This window comes from Apteryx mantelli, chromosome 3, assembly GCF_036417845.1.
Source record: "Apteryx mantelli isolate bAptMan1 chromosome 3, bAptMan1.hap1, whole genome shotgun sequence".
In the NCBI taxonomy this organism is placed as follows: Eukaryota; Metazoa; Chordata; class Aves; order Apterygiformes; family Apterygidae; genus Apteryx; species Apteryx mantelli.
In genome coordinates this window covers 140,777,459-140,799,808 of record NC_089980.1, presented here as the reverse complement: position 1 = coordinate 140,799,808, position 22,350 = coordinate 140,777,459, and the positions used below count along the sequence as shown (strand labels likewise).

The 22,350-nt window shown below is 45.2% G+C and overlaps 1 protein-coding gene and 2 long non-coding RNA genes across 5 annotated transcripts in view; 2 read left to right on the top strand and 1 right to left on the bottom strand.

The window, feature by feature from the left end:
* The first annotated feature begins 8,252 nt into the window (after positions 1 to 8,252).
* LOC106495631 (uncharacterized) lies at positions 8,253 to 10,517 on the top strand. The gene is made up of 3 exons (XR_001294476.2): positions 8,253 to 8,515; positions 9,018 to 9,098; positions 10,470 to 10,517. It is a non-coding gene; the product is annotated as an uncharacterized lncRNA (long non-coding RNA).
* GPN1 (GPN-loop GTPase 1) overlaps positions 10,420 to 22,350 on the bottom strand; it is a 17,371-nt gene continuing 5,440 nt past the window's right edge. Inside the window, exons 8-15 of one of the 3 annotated variants that reach the window (XR_010883854.1) lie at positions 20,916 to 20,961; positions 18,591 to 18,737; positions 16,273 to 16,355; positions 15,160 to 15,199; positions 13,870 to 13,960; positions 12,343 to 12,453; positions 11,195 to 11,674; positions 10,420 to 10,869 (exon numbers count right to left, since the gene is read on the bottom strand). Coding sequence is in view for 2 of the 3 variants with exons in the window: in XM_067294555.1 (XP_067150656.1) it covers positions 11,583 to 11,674; positions 12,343 to 12,453; positions 13,870 to 13,960; positions 15,160 to 15,199; positions 16,273 to 16,355; positions 18,591 to 18,737; positions 20,916 to 20,961 (610 nt within the window). In the remaining variant the exon portion in view is untranslated. Of the gene's footprint in view, positions 10,870 to 10,906; positions 11,675 to 12,342; positions 12,454 to 13,869; positions 13,961 to 15,159; positions 15,200 to 16,272; positions 16,356 to 18,590; positions 18,738 to 20,915; positions 20,962 to 22,350 lie in introns of those variants that run through there. The other 2 variants (XM_067294555.1, XM_067294553.1) reach the window with 2 other exon arrangements.
* Positions 12,460 to 16,259, top strand: LOC106495632 (uncharacterized). The gene is made up of 3 exons (XR_001294477.2): positions 12,460 to 13,264; positions 14,094 to 14,226; positions 15,849 to 16,259. It is a non-coding gene; the product is annotated as an uncharacterized lncRNA (long non-coding RNA).

Genomic DNA, 22,350 nt, shown 5'->3' with positions numbered 1-22,350 from the left:
ACTAGTGCTCCCCCACTGCACATCCACAGCCCTGTGCCTCCGCACGCAGAGTCACTGCAGAGGTGTCTGACATGACCTGAACCAGGCAGACTGATGGGACCCACTGGTCGCTGCTGGCACCGGACAGAGTGACAGGGAAGGAAAGAGAAAGATGGAGAGCTGGACAAAGGGACAGGGAGCAGAACCGGATGGATCCGGGCATCCCGGAACAGCCCTCACCACGCTCCAGCACCACTCACCTGCTGAGCACGCAGAGTGCTCTGCACACTGCTGTGCACAAAGTCCGCTTGTGGGCCTCCGGGCCTGTGTCCCTACAGCTCCAGGGTGTCTGCATCTGGCGCAGACTGGGGAGAACCTTGTTCTGCACTGCGTTCACTCACGGTATTTTACCGCTCCTTGTGCATTAGCCCCTTTCAAACCTTCATATGCATATGCTTAACCCCAAATTCTCTCAGGCCTTCACAACTTCAGTACGTTCACGGCACCTAGTCTTTCCACACTCTCCAGTCTTCCTTGCTCTTTCCTATCTTGCTCGAAAACCCTCCCAGACCCTTCTGTACTCACACGCTTCCTTAAAACAGTACCACCGAAATCAACCAAATGGGCTGAGCTGCTCCTCTTCCAGTTGCCGGCCCTCAGAACGTCAGCCTGCAAATGAATCAAACCACCAAGGTCACTGGCAGAGTCTCCTTTTGGAGCTTGCCCCCCCCGCTAAAGCTTTAATGATGGTTCCCTAACCTGGGCAAACACAGGTCCTCCCTTAAGCACTGTGACAGTTTTTATTCCAGGGTCCCGAGTCGCTGTTACAACACTAAGCAGCAAAGCAAGTCAAAGGCAGCTGGGGTCACAGCTTACCCGTCTAGCCACAAGAATTCTTATTTGAGGCCTCACTGCTTTTTCCAGGCAAACACACCAAAATAAAGCTCCCAACAGGCAGCTGAGGCTTCACACAGACCTTGGGGCCCTGCTAGCAACAGCAATGCCATAGCCACTGGGCTACCAGGCGCTATCCCCCCCCCTCCCCTGCTGGTCCATGAATTGCGGCTTATTATTCACAAGTCCGGTAACCTGCCGGTAACGCTGCCAACCCCCCTACGGCCGAAGGCTCCTCGTCAGGACCAGGCAGAGAACCTTTCCCCTGGCATTTGGAGTCTCCTGGCCACTCTTGACACCTGATAACTTGCAAAGGGCTGAAGGCGGGAGCCTGTTGTTCTGTTATGGAAAATTAGGCTCACCGGCCACCATAACAGGGTCCGACCCTAGGTTCCCGCTGAGGCAGAAGTTCGAAGTCAGATTGGAGAGAAATAAAATTTAATGATACACGTGCGGTAATTACAGCTTGAGCTGGGTGCCTCCGAAGAGGGACCCCGAACAAAGAAATCCCTGGGCAATTATACCCTTACAATCTAAATTCCCCACCCCTTAAGCAATAGTTTGGACCAACAGTAATAGTTAGGTCTGGGTTCTTCCCCTTCTTCATTGGGCCCCTTCATTGTCTCTAGGCAGGCTGCTTCTTATCTTCAAGGTTGGCTACTCCTGCTGTCCATGTAACTTCTTTATCCCTCCAGCTTGAACCGGCTCTGGGGCCCCCTTTTACTTGTCTAAGTAAAAGTTCACAGCCTGAGACCTAAGGCTTCAGCAAATTTAGCTACTAATGCTAAGCAAGTTACGCTAAGCAATTAATTCTAGACAGCTTCAGTCTGATATTCTCTAACAGTTCTTCACGGCAGCATACAGTCGTTCCCCGATGTTCTGAATGCCTAGGATTAACACAATTTATAAATACAAAAACACTACCGCTATAGTGTGCAAAGCCAAGCTAAAATTTCTGCAGCCAAAGAAAACCTCTTCGTGTCTGACAGAACGAGCTATACGCATCAGCGCCTATAGCTCAAGGCCAGCAACCCCTCCCGGGCGACGTTCTTCTGGCAGGCTGCGTAGCTGAACTCCTCTGTCTTGCCTAAGAGTCTCCGCTGGGACGTAACAGCTCTGTCAGCCAGTGCTTGTTGATGGAGGCTTAGTAAAATCCATCGGCCTACAAAAGCATAAAACAAAGCAAAAAACAAAAAAAAGAATTCAAAGCTGTTTATAAGCACAGAAGCGGAGCTAATACACACACAAGCAAGGTAAATGAGAATACGCAGGCCACAAATACCGCTTCCCCCAACCCCCTGTTTTGGAAGCTATGACGACAGTCGGGCTGGCTGTGAAAGGGAAGTTCGACTAAGTAGCCGCTAGAGATTAATCTTTCAGAAACCTCCTGTGTCCACATTTCTGGCACAACCATGCTCTGTCACTTCAGACACACACAAGAAGATCCACTTCTTGTAACACTTGCACAGTAAACCCCCTCCACCCCACCTCGCTCGTTAAGATTAGTGCCCGCTGTGCCACTTGGCTAGATGATACTCTGCTGTCTATTCGCTTCCCTGACATTAGCTACTACAGAGGGAATCGAGCAGATGGGATTGCCTCTGCGCTCTCAAAGGCAAAAGTCTCAAAGACTGTTACAGCCCAGATGGCTGCTAAACAGTCTTTCTCACAGCGGGAGAATTTTTGTTCTGGCCCCAAAGGGGATGTAAGGATGATGCTACTGGCACCCACTTTCCCTTACTGCTGTTTTCTAACAGTGCTGCCCCCACGGAGTCAGCAGATGTGGAAAGCTTTACTCAAAAAGGCTTGCCTTGTCCTGGGGATTTGAGGGCAGCAGATCTTAGCCGCTTCTTCCAGTCCAGTGAAAGCAGCGTCACGTTCCTTGTTCCAGTTCCGTTCCTGACTCCTTTCCAGTCATTTCCATCATGGTGCGCTGATACCGGCAAAGCTAGGTTAACGCTGCTGGAGGAGATTAAATCCTCCTAAAATTGCTCTGAGCTAGAACTGACAAGAAGGAGTCTTAATTCCACAAGGCTTTAACTTTTCTTCTAGCTGCTGTCTTCCTGTTGCCCCAAATACCATTGCCAGGCAATTAACCTGGGGTTGCACTAATTGAGCCTTCCTGAAAGCCATCTCTTAATTTTACAATTCACACACTTCCCTCTCCCTCTCTCTCTGGCCACCTGACCACCATTCCCCTAAGATAGTAATTTGCTGTCTTGTAGCTCTTAAAGCATGATGCTTCACAGACACACACAGTCACATGCACAGAAACGTATGTACGCAGCATCCTTTTTGTAACGCGTACAGACCTTCCATTAGATGTTGGTCATCTATTATTCCGATCGCTATTAACGGTGAACCTTCCTCACCAGGAGGAACGGGCTTTCCCTTTTGGGGCAAGACGGAGACAGCTCTCGCTTGGTTCCATTTGATTTTATTACTTCGGCTTGCTTACGTTTTTCTGGTCTCTTCAACTTCAGCCACAGCAATGAATCTAAAAACTACATATCGTATCTTTCCTTTTCTACATACGCATGTACGATAACAAAACAAAATACAAACAACCAAAGCAAAACTAAGGCAGCTACGGTTAACAATAGCCGCAGGGTAGCAATGGGTTGCTTAGTCCTCAGCGCTGCCTCTGGGAGGCCGAAATAACTAACATTCAGCATCAAGAGTTACCTTAGTTACCCAGGCCAGAACACCTCCTACTGTCGCAGCTTCTGGGGAGATCGAGGGTCCGCTGCTGCATTTCTGCTTCCTCGTTTCAGCCCGCCCCTTAGGAACTAATTGCAAAAAACTGCTCGTCCGGCTTTGCTCTTTGTCAGCATTTGCTATCGTTGGTTCCACCTCTGTAACAAAGAGAGAAAATTGCATTTCGCTTCCAACAAAACACTTCGACTTATGCACGTTCTTTTTCTCTTTCCCATGTTTCCCCCTCCCCTTCTTTCTTTTTTCTTCTTTCCCTTAAAGGAAAGGTCTTAATACACCTTTTTCTTTGCATCATACGTTACAGGGTAAACTGTTTGGAAACACTACATACGGCAATTCGGGCTAGGTTATTAGGCAGGCAGGCACATCACCTAATACTTAGCTACACCATCTTCCGTGAAACCTCATTTTTGTTCTGCTTCAGTATTATTGCTACTGTTCGGTATCCTTTCCGAAACCCTTGTACACACATGCTTAACCGACAAGTCTCTCGCTCTTTAACTACGTGGAAGAACGATAGCGCTCGATTTGTCTGTCTCTCTTTCAAACCTACTACCTTTTCGATACAGCTCCTAGATTCCTCTGACGCTCGGATGCTGCCCTCACAGGCGATGACCAAAATCAACAACTGCATCGCTAGGTCGAGCTGCTTCTCTTCAAGACGTCCCCCCTTCGGTGGACTACCCTGCCAAACAAACCAAAAAGACTGATGAGGCCGTGAGGGTAGCAGATCTTTGGACCGCTTCTCCAAGGCTTTCCGGGGCATTGACAGAAGCGCTTCTCTTCCCATTACTCAAAGCTACGTTCACCTATTAAGACTAAACTGTTTCTGTCTTAAGAGGGCATTGTTGCTTGCTGAACCTTTACACGTAGTCCCTGACCTGCTACGCATCCTCCCCAGTCCCTTCGGCTTTCACAATGCTTTCAGGAATTCAAGGTGGTCATTAATAGCACCCGTTGTCCTATGGGCTGCAGGAAGACATTTCTCCTGCTCTGAGGAGGTGCCTAAGAGCCACGCTCTTTTCTGCAGCATCCCTGGGGCTTCCCAGAGCCCGCCAGCGTTCTCTTAGGCTTTTCCCGAGCCTTGTATTTTTTTAGGTTATTCATTAACCTGCAATTTTATGTTCATGTTCTCCTGAAGCATTGCGCACAGCACGATTATCCCACATCAGTCACATCTTGCACATACAGAGGGTTCTGAGAGGCAGCTCAGAGAAAAAGGGAGAAAAATCAGCCCGTCACCTGTGCACCCACCCGTCAACATTCTGCACCAAGAAGTCCTGTAAATTCCCTTTTCTCTAAAGTGGCACTGAGTCCAGAGGGAGACACACATCACCGCCCACATTTCTTAGAACACCTCACTGCTGCGGGCACTGGCTCTGGCAGTGGTTGTAGGGCTGTTTGGGACTTTGGGACAGAGTTTAGGGGCAAGGTCTGGAGTCAGTGACCATGTTGCGGCAGGCTTTGGAGGCATTTGGGGGTGCGTGGGGGTGTGGGGGCAGCATTTGTGGGTGGTTTAATGGCTCTGGGGGGGCTGGTTGCAGGAAGGGTGGGAATCTGCAGGGCCCTCAGGGCGGGGGGGGGCATCCCAGATGTGCAGCGAGTGCATAGGGGTGCTGCATGTGGCTGTCAGCTTTGCAGGAGGCACCACCGGTCTCCCACTCCACCGGGGGGGGGGGGGGGGGAATCTATGAGCTTGCAGAGAACGCCAGAAGAGACAGCAGGGGACTCCCCAAGGGCCCCATATCCTGCAAAGAGCTGTGAAGGACCCTGTGTCCCAGACAAGAGGAGGCATCAGGCTGCTGGGCCACTGCTGGAGAGACATCCAGACCCCTGTGCAGCAGACGGCTGCCCGGGGAGACGTCAGAGACGACGGAGGACCCATCGCCACGTGCTGCACTGGGCAACCCCATGGCTTTGGGGCAGCTGTACAGCAAGGAGCAGGGCTCAGCGCAGCTCAGCAGGGCTTTCGATCAGTTGGTGCCCGCATTGGCTGGCGCCCACACTCTGTGCCCGGGGCTGGGGGGGGCCTCCGGGTGTCTGGGAGGGTCTTTCTTCTGCCCATCTTCTTGCTTGCCTAGTCACAATTCTCAAGGAAATAACTTGGGGCTGCGCTAATCGGCCCTCACTCAAATTCACCTTCAGCCTGCTCGCTCCAGAGCTTTTCAACCTCCTCGGCACTTACCAGCACTCTCGCCCGAGCCTGCTGCCACACGAGCTGTCCTCCCGCCGACGCCGCCACACAGCCCTGCTCCGGGGCCCGCCTGCCCCCCCGCTCCTGCCCGGCCGCGCTGCCAACAAACCGGCGCCCTAAACGCCACACACGCAAAACGCAACGTCGCACCCGCGCTCCAGCACACCCTGCCCCACGCTCCCGGCCCCAGCCCGCCCCCCCCCACTCGCCCCGCACTGCCGCCTCCACGCAGCGACGGCCGCAGTGGGCAGGACACAGCCCGACGCCCCCAGAACCTACGCGTTCGCCTCACCGGGGGCCCCACATCCTTCACTCCACGCCGCCTCCACCCTCACCCGCCGCCGCCCAGCCAAAATGCCCTCCCTGCTCGCCGCCATGTTGCTCCCCGCCGCCGCGCATGCGCCACTCGCCAACGGAGCGCGGTGGCAGCGGCGGCCCGGCGCTCGAGCACTGCGCATGCGCCGGGGCAGGGGGAGCGGGAGGGGCGGGGGGAGCGAGGGGAGCCCGAGGAGCGGGGGGAGCAGGAGGGGAGACGAGACCCACAATGGCGCACTCACGTGCTCGCGGCGCGGCGCTGCAGCCGGGCAGCTCACGCGTGCGAACCGCAGCCCGCCGCGGCAGCCCGGGGCTCCCAGCAAGCGCCCTGAGGCTGCCCGTGCCCATGGCCGTGGCCGTGGCCGAGAGAGCGGCGGGGACCAGCGAGCAGGCTCCGGTGCTGCCCCGGTGAAAGAGCACTGCGGAGCAGCTCTGAGACGGCACTGCCCGTCCCCGCGGCACCAGGAAGCACCGATAAGGAGGAGCGCTCTGCGCCACCGCTTCGTGAGCACCGCGAAGAGGCGACGAGCACGCTCCATTCGCTTACCCGTTACCGGAGCACCGGAGAGCAGCGGCAAACACGGCGACCGGCACTGAGCATGTGCGCGCCGGCTGGCTGCAGTGTTCTTTGTATGCGGGGAGGGCGGTGGTGGCTGCAGTACTGACGTGTCGACACCCGAGGGCAGCAGTGAGCAGGGTGAACGCCGTGTGCATGTGCGCGCTAAGGGTGCAGTACTGCTTTTTTGACACCCGAGGGCAGCAGTGAGCACTGACAAGCCAGTGCATTGCGCGCAGCTTGTGAGTGCAATACAGCGTTTTTGATACCCGAGAGCAGCAGGGAGCAGTGTGACGCCTCTATGGACGGGTGTGCCGGTTGCCTGCAGTATTCGCTTGTGATCAGACGAGGGCAACAGTGAGCATGGCGGCACCACTGCGCATCCCTGATCAGTCTGGCTGTAATAACTGGTTGTGATCAAGAAGGGGCAGCTGTGAGCCAAGGGGCGCCACGGCGCATGCGTGCGTCTGCATGCTGCAGTACTGCGCAGTGGTCAAATGATTGCAGCAGTGATGGTTGTGGCATCAGTGCTCGTGCGTGCTCTGACTCGCCACAATACTCCTTTTTTGTCACCCGAGGGCAGCAGAGAGCACAGCAGGTGCGCTGCGCATACATTTGACGCATGCAGTGTGCGCTTGAGGGGGCAGCAGTGAGTATTGCACCGAAGCTGCGCATGCACACAAATTTAACTGCAGTATTGTTTGTAATCATGCGAGGGCAGTAGTGAGCACTGCAGGAGCGCTGTGCGTGCGTGTGACGGCTGGCTGCAGTACTGCATTGTGATCAAGCAAGGGCAGCAATAAGCAGGTTGGCGCCACTATGCGTGTGCCCACTGGCTGCAGGACTGGACTGTCATCAGCCGAGGGCAGCAGGGAGCACGGCGGGGCACTGAGCATGCGTTTTTCCCCTGACTGTAATACTGGTTTGCGATCAGGAGAGGGCAGCAGGGAGCAATATGGCAGCGCTATGCATGCATGTTTCCACTGCCTGCAATACTCATTTTTGTCACTCAGCGGCAGCAGTGAGCACAACGGCGCCACTGCGCGTGCATACGCTCGCTAGCTGCAGTGCTTTTTTGCCACCCGAGGGCAGCAGAGAGCACGGTAGGGGGCTGCGCATGCGTTATTCGCCCGGCTGCAGTACTTGTTTGGAATCAGGCGAGGGCAGCAGTGCGGCGGCGTTGCGCATGCGTGAGCCGGCTGGCTGTAGTTTTGGAATTTTATCGCTCGAGGGCAGCTCTCAACAGGTCCGCCCAATACACGTGTTCCTTAGCTGGCTGCAGTATTGGGCTGTCATCACCCGATGGCAACACTGAGCATAGTTGGGGCTCTGAGCATGCGTCTGACACCTTGCTGCAGTACTGGTTTGTAGTCACCTGGGGGCAGCAATGAGCCGACCGGTGGTGTTGCGAGTGCGCGAGCTGACTGGCTGCAGTACTGGTGTGTCATCACACGAGGGCAGCGAGGAGCGGCTGGGCCTCCGTGCGCATGCGTGGGGCCGTTGGCGGCTGTTCTGGAATATCATTACCGGAGGGCAGCAGGGAGCAGGTCCCCCCCCGGTGCGCATGAGCGGCCCCGCTGGCTGCAGTACGGTGTCGTCACCACCCGAGGGCCGCGCCTCGGTGCGCATGCGCGACCCCGCTAGCGGTGGTGCTGGGGCATCCCGCGGCGAGCAGGGTCTGGCTGCACGGCCGATCCATCCGTTCGTGTCTCCCGGACCCTTTGGTACCTCCCCGCCGGGATCCTCTGTCCTGCAGAAGGAGACGATGGTGGGGACCTGACGTGCACCCCGTGTCCCGGAGGCGGTGGCAGCACCGGGACACAGCCACGCCGAGGGATGTCGGCAGGGCTGGGGCGCCCCAGGTGAGCAGGCGGTGCAGCTGACCGTTGCCTGGTCAGTGCCCAGGGGAAGGTCCCCGGCCGGGGTTGCCTGGTGCTCATAGTTTTATGGCAAGCGTGCTTACAGCCGCTTCTGTCTGGTTAGGGAAAAGAGCATCATGTCCCTTGTTCCAGCTCTGCTCCTGATTCCTTTCCAGTAGCTCCCATTGCAGTCTGCTACCAGAAAAGTTATGGATACACTGCTGTAAGAAATGCAGCCCTCTTACTCAGGATTCAGGGGACAGACCCTTTACTTCACACAAAGCTTTAACCTTTCTTCTGTCAACTTTCAGTTTCCCTAATTACAGTACCATATCACAATCTTGGGGTTGCACTAATTGTGCGCTATACTCAAGGTGACCTTAAATCCTGTCCTGTCCAGTGATTTTTAAGGCTCAGATATTTTGCCTATACCCCTCTTCTTCTGTAGCTCTGTCCATGACAGCACTGTCCATGTATGATAACACCTTTTCTATATTCTCTGCAGGCAACTGTCCTAACACTTCTCTGACAACCATCATGTGCTATTGCAGGTGCACTGTGAAACCCCCACCCGACCAGAGGAAAGGTATATTGTTTGTCTCTACATGTGAAAGCCAATCAATTTTTCTTTAGTAAGCAGAATGGCAAAGAAACAGTTAACTCTAACTGACAGCCACTTGTTATCATCTTGTCATTTACCACCACCCTAGAGCACATGAGGGATATAGGAGCTATCCACCTAGGGACACCACAAAAAAATTCTGCTCAAGGACCTGCCTGCCTCCTCCCACCCCCAGGCCACCTGCATCCACCAGAGCAAGGGTGCACAGTCAAGCCTGCTTTGGGGAGGAACCTCAGCCCTAAAGGCAAGATTAAAAAAAAAAAAAAAAAAAAACAGGGAAAGTCAAATATGCATTCCAGGCAGACCCTACCCTGTGCACTCGCAGTGCATAGTACTGCCAGGCCCCTGAAACCACCCACACTTTTTTCCCCACACCCATGCCTTGAGGTGGGCAGCAGAAGTCCAGGCACCCACAGCCACCCCTGGGACACCCTGCCAGTTCTGTAAGAACATGAATAATTAAAGGCTACTGGGGAAGGCGCTGAAACCAATTCCTGTACAATAATTTTCTGAATATACTCCAGGGAAGATGAGCAGAGTCTGGTTCTGTTGACAGGAGGTTCAATGGAATAAAGAATCTTGGCATATCTGGGTTTAGCTGGAGACAGGTGACTTCCTTGATACCGAGGTTACATCATGAAGAGAGGCTAGTTATAAGAACTTGAGATATCCTGTGGTATCCAGAGATAATGAACACTATTGAAATTAAGTATGATGGGTCCTAACACCTCTGATACCTAAACAGTATAGAGACAGAATACTTAGATGGTAAAAATCATTCAACTACATATGCAGTTGTTCAAAATATAATATCCAGGCCTTTAAATTTGAAGAGAGAAGTAAAATTGAGGCACCATACATGCACAGCTGCTTGTTTGTCAGCATGTTGGGTGAAGGCCCTTTAGCACTTGGACTTCAAGGGCTCAACATACACAGTTCAATCATACAGTCTCAAATGAAAGAGGTATTCCACTAGCTTCTTTTGTATGCCAAGCAGCCTAAAGATTCCCTAAATTAGGGGAATTCAAGTGGGTTTCAAGCCATAAACTGAACCTTGAGGGGCAACAGAAAGTCATCAAGAATTACTTGACACTGTTTACCCTCTATACTGGCTCCCACATAAAAGGGATAAACAGGGGTCTTTAGCCAAAACAGGTAGCAATATCCCCCAGAAGCTCCAGTCTTTCAGCAGCACTGCTTGCTCCTTCAATCCCTATATAGCAGAGCAAAACTCCTGAGAGAATGCCTGAACAGACAGCTAGAAATAATCAACACAACAAAGTAATAAATACATTGTTTTAACCCTACCAGTATGCTATGAAATCTTTATTTCAGCTTTGCTTCTGATAAGATAATCTACACTGACCCTAGTAAGAAGAAATCTCCCTAATGAAGCCACAGTAAACAGCAGAACATCTGTGTCCCAGAGTTTCCTATCAGGAAAATAAATAGTAGCCCATCTCCATGTCCTTGTCTACATGCCGGGTAAGCACTCATCTATAGAAACTCCTTACTTTTGAGTTACCTGCTCTATACCCCTTTGTGTTCCATACAGAGACATGCAGCTGGTATATACAGCCACATATGCTTCTGTTCTCAACCCGCTGAGAACCAAGCTGGACTCCTCTTATTACTTTCCCTTCTGTGAACTTTCTTTACTCAGAATTTTCTTAGAATTTTCTTCTGACCATGTAATGTCTTTGAGATGCAGCTTCTGTGCATCTAGATGGATGGGCTGTAAGCATAGAAAAAAAAAATTCACATTAGAACAGTGAATTCAAATGTCTTGCTATTAATCACCAAGGATTTGTTAGTACAGAAAATATTTTTAATGACAGACAAAATATCAAACACAAAATGGATGAAATATTGTAATTATCTTGCTTTCAATCACTTAGAGAAGTGGACAAGCTTAATTTACTCTATAAAGATCTCACATTTTATCTGCAAAAACATAACACTTTGGGGAGGGGTAAAAAAAAAGACAGAATCTCTCTTTAGGTCATTATCAGAAAAAGGTATACATGCCTCTCAGGAGTGTATTACAAGCAGAGACACACCTGGATGCAGAAGACACCTCTCTGCATGAGGTGAAAAGACTGCACTCTTGAAGGTCTGTCTTAAGTTCTCTAGATGATAATGCTGTCAGAGCTCAAAATCTAAGGTCTCAACAGGCGCATCTAAAGAGTCTGGAGCGAAAGAAAGTGCTATCTGGTTCTTCTGGCTTTAGGAAGTCACAGTGGCAGACGGCCAAACGTGCAGTCAGTTGGATATGAGACCTTTAACTCATGACCAATAGTTACTGCAGGAAGAAAGATATAAATACATCAGAGGAAGCTATTCACAGATCTAAGACTTCATGTATGGTTGCATACAAATTTCATTATGCCCTTCCTTTATTGTTCACTCCATTACAAGGGATTCCAAGCTCTCTTGTTTCTGAGAGTCTCATTCATCCTGGTTGCTTCTTCTCTGGTACTTCATCCGTGTCTCTTCCATAAAATTTCTGAAGGCTGGTTCTTCATGGCTCTGCTCAGTAACTGTGGGGGGTGGGGGAGAAGGAAAGGGAGGGAGAGAAAAAGGCCACAAGTCAGTACTATTTCAGCACCTGTCCTGCTTGTATTCCAAAAAAAAAGCCAGAATCAGGCTATTTGCTAAATCAGAGCAACACAGAAAGTCTATTTGATCTTCATTTCATTATAAGGCAAAAGAAATAAATGCTCCTAAAATGAGTGGAACATGGAAAGAATGAAGATACAGGTCTGCAAACTATCTAAGAGAAAATAACACACTAAGTCCTTAAAAGACTGCTCCAAGTCCAAGAGTTGCAGGAAAAGAGAAGAGAACCAGGGGCACAAACTTTAAGAGGAAAAAGAAGATGAAACACGTATTGATCAGGTTCAGTGGTCACTGCATGATCCAAGCACTATACAAGTTGTCTGGTTTATGCATGTTATATACCTGCTATGAAAAATAATTACTTGAATACAAAATTTTCAATTGAACTTTCACAATGATTAGAGGGTGAACTCACAGGACTAAACATTGAGGCTGGCCTTCTGCTCCAGATTCAGACACCTATATTTAGGTGACTGCATGTTTGCTTTTTTCCTAGGCTCTCATAGTCCATACAGTTAATGAAATACAGAGGGCATTCCTGGACCAGACCAGCAGCTTTTAGACCAAATCAGATCCCACATATCCTTACCGTCATGGTCAATGTCATCAGTATCACTCTCGCTCTTTTCATCTTCCTCATCAAGAGTTCCTCGTGTTAGGATCAGATCAGAGGGACCCACTGCAGAAGCATCATCAGAACCTTGAAAGGAACAGAGATGGCTATGTCCAAAACCTCATGCTAACAAGTAAGGTTAGCTCATGCCCTGACAGTTACTATTTGCACACAATGACCACAGCAATTAATACCTATTCTAAAGGGACAGAAAGCTGCTTCCAGACTTCAGAGATACAGGACAGACTGTAACAACACCATACTGAACCTCATATAAGGCAGCAGTTCAACCAGTTGCAGAGATTTCTCATATTCCAATTGAACTGCTTCACCTTTCCTGAAATATTTCATTACTTCTAGTATGTCCACTGCTTTATCTACACACCAGGGTTTCCTCTTCTCATGTCTCTGTTAGTCCTATGACTAACATATAGGAGAGCCAAGTCTGACCCTTCCCATAGGGATTAAAGTCCCATTCCTTCTCACTAACATGAAGTTGCTTTCATGCTTTTGCTGTGAAGAGAGAAAAGCTTTATATGACTTCAAGGCAAACTCTTCAGAGAACCTCTGCAGTATCACAGAATCACAGAATGATAGAGGGTGGAAGAGACCCCTGGAAATGATCTAGTCCAACTCCCCTGCTCAAACAGGGTCACTGAGAACACATTGCCCAGGATCCTGTCCAGACAGCTTTTGAGCATCTCCAAGGATGGAGACCTCTCAACCTCTCTGGGCAACCTGTTCTGATGTTCTTCTCCCTCACAGTAAAGAAGTTTTTCTTTACATTCACAGAATCACAGAATGGTTGAAGTTGGAAGGGACCTCTGGAGATCATCTACGTCCAACACCCCTGCCCAAGCAGGGTCACCTAGAGCACATTGCACAGGATCACATCCAGGTGGGTTTTGAATATCTCCAGAGAAGGAGACTCCACCACCTCTCTGGGCAACCTGTTCCGGTGCTCTGTCACCCTCACAGGAAGGAAGTTTTTCCTCACATGCAGATGGAAATTCCCGTGTTTCAGTTTGTGCCTGTTGCCTCTTGTCCTGTCGCTGGGCACCAGTGAAAAGAGTCTGGCCCCATCCTCTTTACACCCTCCCTTAAGATATTTGTACACATTGATAAGATTTCCCCCTCAGCCTTCTCTTCTCCAGGCTGAACAGGCCCAGCTCTCTCAGCCTTTCCTCATAGGAGAGATGCTCCAGTCCCCAATCATCTTCATAGCCCTCTGCTGTACTCGCTCCAGTAGCTCCATGTCTCTCTTGTACTGGGGAGCCCAGAACTGGACACAGCACTCCAGATGTAGCCTCCCCAGGGCTGAATAGATGGGGAGGATCATCTCCCTCCACCTGCTGGCAATGTTCTTCCTAACACAGCCCAGGATACCATTGGCCTTCTTGGCCACATGGGCACATTGCTGGCTCATGGTCAACGTGGTGTCTACCAGGACTCCCAGGTAAAGTTAATCTTCTCCCAGGAAAGTTAATCTTCTTAGTAAGGTACCTGCAAGTTTGTTGCTCTGCACACACACTGTGCCCATGTCCTTCCACAAGTGTTCCAGCTGCTCCCTCTTTTGTTTACTTTGAGCTTTCTCCTGTGGGTATAAAGTAACATGTGGATTCTGAACACATTTAAAGTATTAGTGAAACAGAGATCGCACCTAATACAGTCTATCCCTTTGGCAAAAAGCAGGAGTCAGACAGGTCTTATATTACAATTTATGTTAGACAACTTTTGGATAAGCATGGAAAGCAACCTCCAGGATGATGGACTTCTAAGAACATTTCAGCAGCATCAGGAAGCCAAAATCAGTTAAGCTGTATCTGCAGAGAACCATCTCATGGACAGCCAGAACTCAAGGTGAGCAGATCAACTAGTCTCTTTAAATAGCACATGCTGCCTTCAGTGTTTGTCATTTGTTTCAATGTCTGAAAGTGCCTTGATGTGAAAAGGGAACCTGTTCAATCTTTAGAAATGCCTCCATGGAATCATATGCTTGCTAAAGTATGACAGATAAACCACATAGACATACCACAAATATGTGATCAAGATTTACAAATCATTCTTCCAGTAAATTATTTGTGTCAGAGACATTTTGTAATAGACCCCTTAAAAATGTAAGCTTAACTAATTTTCAAAACTGTAATAGGAAAAGACTTTAAGTCTCCAGTGTTTCAGTTATGTTTGGTTCTGACTCTGTTCATTTATCCAATGCTAGAAAACATGCACTGAACTAGTAAAGAAGCACAAAAGAAAAGTTTAGAAAGGTAGAGAGAACGCAAAAAGAACAAAAGGTTATGAAACATTACAAACTGAAGTAATAAAAAAAGACTGTGATAAAAGCTACTGATCTTCGTACTCCAATTCAGTCGTCTTTATTAACTGCTAAGTCAAAACAGTACACTTAACTGGCATGAAAAGATACAGTGTTATTCTCAGCAAATCACTTTGGAACGTTATTAAAAAAAAAAGTCTCTCTCCTTCTGAAGGAAAGATACCAAAATCTTTTCCAAACATTTTCTCATAATCTGCCCAAATAAATTTAAATGATTAGCACTAAAACAGTGAACAACATCTGCTTTACAAATCATCGTTATTTTTTTTAAAGATATGCGCCACCAAATCTAAGGGATAAAAGAGAGAGAACGTGAGCTTCAGGACAGAACTTTTTCATACTGAATATGATTATTAATAAAATGTTAGACACCCCCCCCGACACACACAGAGGCAGCTGTATGCATAAAAGTGATCCCAGGATACACTGTCTAGGCATACAATAGTAGAAATACTTACCAGTGTTTTCCTCAGACGCTCGTATTCTGGACGATATTCCCTGTTAAGATAAATACACAGAATGCATTCACTCTAAAGTAATAGATGCTTTATATTAAGTACTGGCCATCTTGGAGATTTGTTTTTAAAGTCCCACATGAAAATTTTGACTGCAGCCAGAACATGCCCTCAAAGTTTTAATGACCCAGGTTAACCCCAAACTAAAAAGTTCTTTTAGGCTCTCATACTTGAGAGAGGTTTCAAGAACTCTAATGGCACTTTTATCCAAATTTGGATTTTGAAACTAAAGGATGCAAGATAAGTAAAAATACTTAACTAAAATAGCAAATCCTTCTTGCACAATCTTGCTGGATAAGAAATTAAACCAGCTAGACAGAGGTAGTCATTTCACTGCCATACTAAAATAGTAGATAGAGCAGTCTCCTCTAATCAGAGACAGGGTTTTCTCTGGCAGTACCTACACCTCTAGATACGGTTCAATGGGATCTCATACAGGAAGACCTTACACAGACTTTCACTGTATTATACCACTCTGGTACCTTTCAAATTTTTATTTATTGAAGAGAAAAAGGGGTATGGATACCCCCTCATTATTTAGGGGATCATTGGGTAGGCAATGTATCTGATAATAATCCATAGCATGCCTTGACTACTCCTATGTAATACAAGTTACTGGTTTTGCTTTCCAGTGCTATACATCAGCCTCATATATACACATGTGCAGTATATCATGAGGAGGAATCCAGTGAGCAGCAAGTTCTCAAAAAATTCTTCAATTTCTACTTGCCCACCTATTCAGTCTACCAAACTGATCTGTTCGTTTTCTGAGGACAATTCAAAGCTTGATTATCCTATGCAATCAGAGGATGGAACTGACTTCAGATTTGCTGGCACAGATAGCTTTTACTTTTTTTACTTAACAGTTATCTCAAATATTCACCACTGAATAGTTTGTTTCAACTGCTTGTTTTTATGCTGACTCTTGCATCTAAATTTATTAAACACCCTAGATTACTCTGGCTGTGAAAAGTGACCACTCCTTCAAACCAAAGGAGTGGGCTCATGAATCAGTAACTTAAGCAAGTATTCACTGGGATCAAAGTATTACCTCACCTCTCATATTCATCTACAGCTTTAGAGAGTTGAACAAAAAAATCTTCCAGTCCTGTGCCGAGCACAGCAGAAACACCAACCACCTGCAAAAGAAAACCACATGCCAGAACCGAAGAAGAACTGAACCAAGTTCTTAGATAACTAATAGGAGACAAGAGCTGGAAGACTAAAGAGTATCCTTGAAAAAATAACTAGGGGAATCTGGCGATACTTATTTACATACCGCAGTGACATCAGAGTAAGCAGTAACACTATGCTTCTGTTATTCCTCCTTTCAACATCTTTCTCCATTTGTTCTTAATATTTGCTACCTCTACATCTTTTTTTCCTCTTTTAACTAAGCTCCTGTTTAACCCAGGCAGCTGCGTTTTCCTGTTTTATAATGTTTATAATGTTAACAGAATAAATAAAGAAAAACAATTCAGCAGGCAGAAAAAACACCACTACATCCCATTCTTGTGCCTCCATCTCAAAACACCACAAAAACATAGGCAAGATAATACAATGCCTAAACATAATGAACAGGATGGGCTAATTCAAAAGAAAGATCAATTCTTTCTTCTGTTTACTCAGTTATTGTTAAAAAGCCAAGTTCTCGTTCTGAACCTGGTATTACAAACTGTTGGTATGATTGTTTTGATGAATCAGTTTCCAAGAATTAAAAAGCAGAACAGACCACAAGACCTGATCTTTCACCTCTGAAATTTTCTCCAATAACTTGTATTTAGCTGAAGCACATTTAAAGAGATGCCAAACTCAACATCAAGAGATGGAGAATTCATTACTTACTATGGCAATATATTCCCTGTTAAAAACATGCATCTGTTTTCTAATGTAAATTTGTCCGTTGTTACACTTCTGGCCATTTGTTCTCCTTTTATTAAGCCCATTACCTAAAAATACCTTTAATTAAGTCTGTTACTAGCCAGTATTTAGTGACCCTTAGGATTCTTATATCCTCTAATCGAGTTTCTACATCTTTTTCATAAGGACAGCCTTAATGACTCACTTTCAACTTTAAGGCTTTTCCAACACAGCCTTGAATTTTATCAATAGTTCAGTAAATATGGAGGCAACCAAGCATTCCAAACAATTTCACCATTAGTCTGGACAATGTGCCAAAATACTAACATACATTAAAAAATAATTTTTAAAAAAAGAAGCCTTTCTTGCCATATTATGGTACTTGAGGCTGTCTTCTACTATGATCTTTTTCATATGTCTGCTCTCCAGCCTGCTAATCAATAGATGTGCCCTGCACACAAACAGTGGATTAGCAAATAAGGATTGGGAAGTAATTTTAGTCCTGTATATGGCACCATTCCAACCAATTTTGAAATATTGTATACTGTTTCTCATAGAGCATTTAAACTAAATGATTCCATTCACATATACAGTTATGATTTAGCCAAAACAAAAGCATTTTACGTCCACTCCCTTCATTGTCGTATCTATAAGAACTTTTTTCTTTTCTTAAGTAAAAGCTGATGCAGAACACAATTAGCCAAACTCTTTTGGCACATATTATGGGATCATTAACATTCCCCACTGTATAGCGTTTTCAAAGAAACTGAATGGACACTTTTCCCTGCCTCAGCAGACATACGGGATTTTTTTTGTTTTGAGATTCTTCCCCTTCTTCCCTCATGGTAAATTGACCAGCTACATTTGACACTTTCAAAACAAGGAAAGATTACCTCAGATGGGAGACACTTCAAAACAGGACATTTCTTCTTAGTAGCCTATCTTAGCTTTCTTCTGATTATCATTCACAATTTATTCTTAAATAATTCGGTCTGCCACTCAGCTTAACAAGGAACTAAAGTTACTTTACAATCAGAACAGAGAATCCTTTCTCCTAACGCAAGGCTGAACAACAGATTCCAGTTCAAAAGCACGGTGAAAAGGCCTTTTACAGAATCACAGAATGGTTGAGGTTGGAAGGGACCTCTGGAGATCATCTAGTCCAACTCCCCCTTCTCAAAGCAGGTTCAACTAGAGCAGGTTGTTCAGGACATTGTCCAGTCATGTTTTGAATATCTCCAAGGATGGGGACTCCACAACCTCTCTGGACAACCTATTCCAGTGTTCAATCACCCTTACAGTAAACAATTTTTTTCTTACATTTAAACCAAATTTCCTGTATTTCAATTTGTGCCCATTGCCTCTTGTCCTTTCACTGGGTACCACTGAGAAGAGTCTGGCTCTTTCTTCTTCATTTACTTCCATCAGGTATTTATCCACATTCATAAGAGTCTCCTTGAGCTTTCTCTTTTCCAGGCTTTTATGAGAGGTAGTAAACAAAGGAAGATTCTTACCTTGAGTGAACTGTAAAACTCATCCAACACTAAACTCATAGAACGAGTCAGGTTACTGACATAGGATGTCTCTTGATTCAGGGCATCCTGAAATGTCTCAAAGTCCTGCATCCATTCTACTGCAAAACTGTGATCAATTATGTCAGTCTGAAAGGAGCAGAGAGTTTTTCAGAGGCAATAATGATGAACTCTTTGCTCACTTAACAACTTAAGTCTAATATACAATTTCCATTCTAAAATTACTTTCAAAATGCTTATCTTTTCAAAGTGTTCAGCCCTGGTCTGAAGGTTTCTACGCTTTGTTTTACCAAACCAGCTACAGGAACAGTAAACAAACAAACACTATCCCAGTTTTAAGAAGGCATGTTTAAGGAAACACAACTGAAAGTCTGGTTACAAAAATTTCTACAATTTTACTGGAATGGGGCATCCAATAGTTGTATACTCTACAAAACAGTTTTGGCCCCAAGTATTAGATCATATGATTGAGGCCAGACAAAAAAGTCTGTACTGAAGATCCCAACCTTTCTTGATTGGCTTGGAGAGAAAAAAAAAGTCCTGCTCTCTCCCCACCTTTTTAATTAACGACTGAAAATTACTATTCAAACATGAAGGACAGACATTGCCCACGTTGGGAAACAGCCTACAGGAACTTTATATAGTGAGCTGTGCTCTGATCTAAGGAAATTATAATCTAAACTCAATGCAAGACCATGAATGCAAACTGGTGAGATGATTCCATAATTTATCTGGATCCACTAATATCACAATATAGGTGTGTCTAGAACTCTGATATATTTAGTTTTCCAGCACCAATAAGAAGGAGGAAAATAAATAAAGTACTGCCTAGCATTACTCAAGAGATTTGTGAGTGCTGAAACCAATTTTCAAGGGTCCTAAACCCAACCATTTACAGTTAGCTTGATTAAATTCTGCAAATAAAATTCAATCAACTCTACACATTCTATTAATTTTATTCCTCTTCAAATCTAACACTCCTTAAATTTGTCTGTCACCCTACATGTTTCAGTTCCTTGGGATGTTTCCATATTTATCAACACTTAATTTTAAAATGCTTCACAAAAATTCTTCAGATGCTACTGGCTTTACTTTTTCCTGAAGGCTAAAAATGAGATCAGAATGAAGTTTGAAGTTATGAATCCTAAACCTTGGTCCTACCTTTCCCTGTACATATTAAGTCACATTTCTTTCAGTCTTTCCAAAAATGCATTTTCTTAGGACATAAAAATTTTCCTCATGCATTTTTCTGCAGAAAAACTTCACAGCTTATTCTACAATTACACATATATTGGGAGGCATTCCTTGATTAGGAAGGATGCCTGTGGGGATAAGGAAGAGTACTCATACCAATTCTTCTAATATGTGAAATTGTTATGTTTAAAGAGATGGACAGCTTTCCACGCCACAAGCATTTCTTTAAGGCTACAGACCCGTACCTATACAAGAATGGAGGTGTATCCTCAAGCTAATAAGTATCTGCTTACTGGAAGACAGTGACACACTTTGTGTCATTGATCAAAACCAAACACCTTTTATTGAATTTTGCCTGCTACAATGATTAAGACAATTGTTCTGAGGAAGCAGGCAAATGTAAGCACAGATTCAGTAATGAACCTAACCTTATGTTAGGAGGTTTGTGTTTGCTTACAGCATAGGGTTAAAGTTTTAGGAAGGGATCCTCATCCATGGATACAGCATTTAAAAAATGGTGTAGATGAAAAACATAGCATCAGTCAAAGGGATGGTGAAGCAGTGGGGGGTTCCCTTGGACAGGGTCCCAATGTTCTACATGTAAAAGACTAAGAGAACAGGACGAGCATCCACTCCCATCCAGCCACAGGAGGGCAGCTTCAAAGCATGGAAGAACTACATCTCTGACATGGACATTCACTGTTTCAGTCATCCGTGTCTCTCCCCCCCCCCCCCCCGCCCGCAAAATTCACTCAAGAACAAAGGATTTAGAAAGAATCTGAAGATCTCAAGAAATTAAACCTCTACCAGATCCTGCAATACATTTTAAAAATTGTTAATATTACTTTCTACAGTAAAGGTTAATTTAATAATGTTAATTCTCTTCATCTCTAATTTGAATTTGTTTGGCTTTAACTGTCTGTCCTTGATTCTTCTTGAGGCTTTCTTTGTCTGATTAAAGACCCCCATTTAGATTCAGTTTTCAGCCTCTAGGTCCCTCACAGCCTCTCTTCAAGAAAATCTGATTATTATAATAAGAGGAAGACAGTACTGTAAAGCAATATAAACAGAATGATGTTTTGCTGGAACACAGAAGCCATAGGTTCGACTTACCTTGTTCATTACAACAATAAAAGGTAGCTTTGTTTTGTACAGGATACTGGAAGAAGAAGAGAAGCATTTAAAAAAAATTAATTTATATCTCATTAGAAGAGAAAAAAATGTTACACATAAGGCAGATATATTTGTAACTTTGTAAAGAAAATATTTTTCTCTGCATGAATTAGCATGTAATTTTCACCCGGATTCTGCTTACTAAAGTTGACCAAAATTCTTCCTCCACAACCCCAGAAAATGTAAGCACATGTCCATAAGATATAAAATTTCCTTCTATATGCATGGTTGAGTTTGACTAGTCTTTTCCATGCATTTCAGATCAAACTTTTTTCTGTCTTTGCATTTTTATATTATTTTGACTTAAATTCTTAGGGTTTTCACCTATCATTTGTGGACTGATCAATGAATTCAAATAACTCAAAATATCTATAAACCAAAACTTAAATTGAAACAGGAGCTTTCATATTAATCTCATTATATTTATTCTAGTGTCTCTTGCTTAACACTAATTTCAGAAAATGCAGCATGTGATACAGCATATTTTGCATATTCCCATCCCAATGATACATCTTTTGACCTTGGTACAAGGATTAATATCTTTTTGAAAAACATTTACCAACATTTACCATAAATTAGAACAGCTCTAGATATGCTGATCTTTACATAGTATTCAGTCCCTGGTTTAACATGAAAGAAAATAGAAAATTCCATATAAAAGGAAGAGGACAATAAGCCAGGAGACAGCATGTGTTCACCTGAATTCAATACCATGCCAAGCTCAGAACAAATTTTGAAGAATCACTGAAAACATCAAGAATAATAAAAAATAGGATAAAATCATATTATATGTTTACCAGAAGGAGCTCAGACTAGGTTATCTTGATATTTTAGATGAATGTTTTTATAAGCAACAGGTAACGTTAACTTTAATCCAACTAGCCTTCATTAAATGAAGGTCTCATGGGTTATTTAATGCTTTCAGCAGAAGTTTTGACCAGATGACCCCAAAATGTTCTTTCCCACTGAAATTATTCCATTATTCTATGAGGGAAACAACTAAGACAGAGAAGAACCAAATCAGCAAATTAAGTATCTCAAGAGGAGATAATGCAGTGGGTAATACATGAATTTTCTTGTTTAATGTTCCCTGTAACCACTTAGTCTTATCAGAAAAAAAAATCCATTAGTATATTGCTGCTGTTGTGACAAAGTAGCTTTTAAGACATAGAAAATATTAAGGAAACATCACTCACAGACTTGAGCAAGACTTTTCTGTAACGATGCTTACAATCAACAACTAAATTCAATCTTGACTGAGGAAAATTGAATTGTTTCATACCTAGATTGCCAGATGACTCTAACAATACTGCCAGAAAGAATAAGTCACAGATTTTAAGAAGCAAGAGCAAAGACAGGCCTTTCTCATCAACAA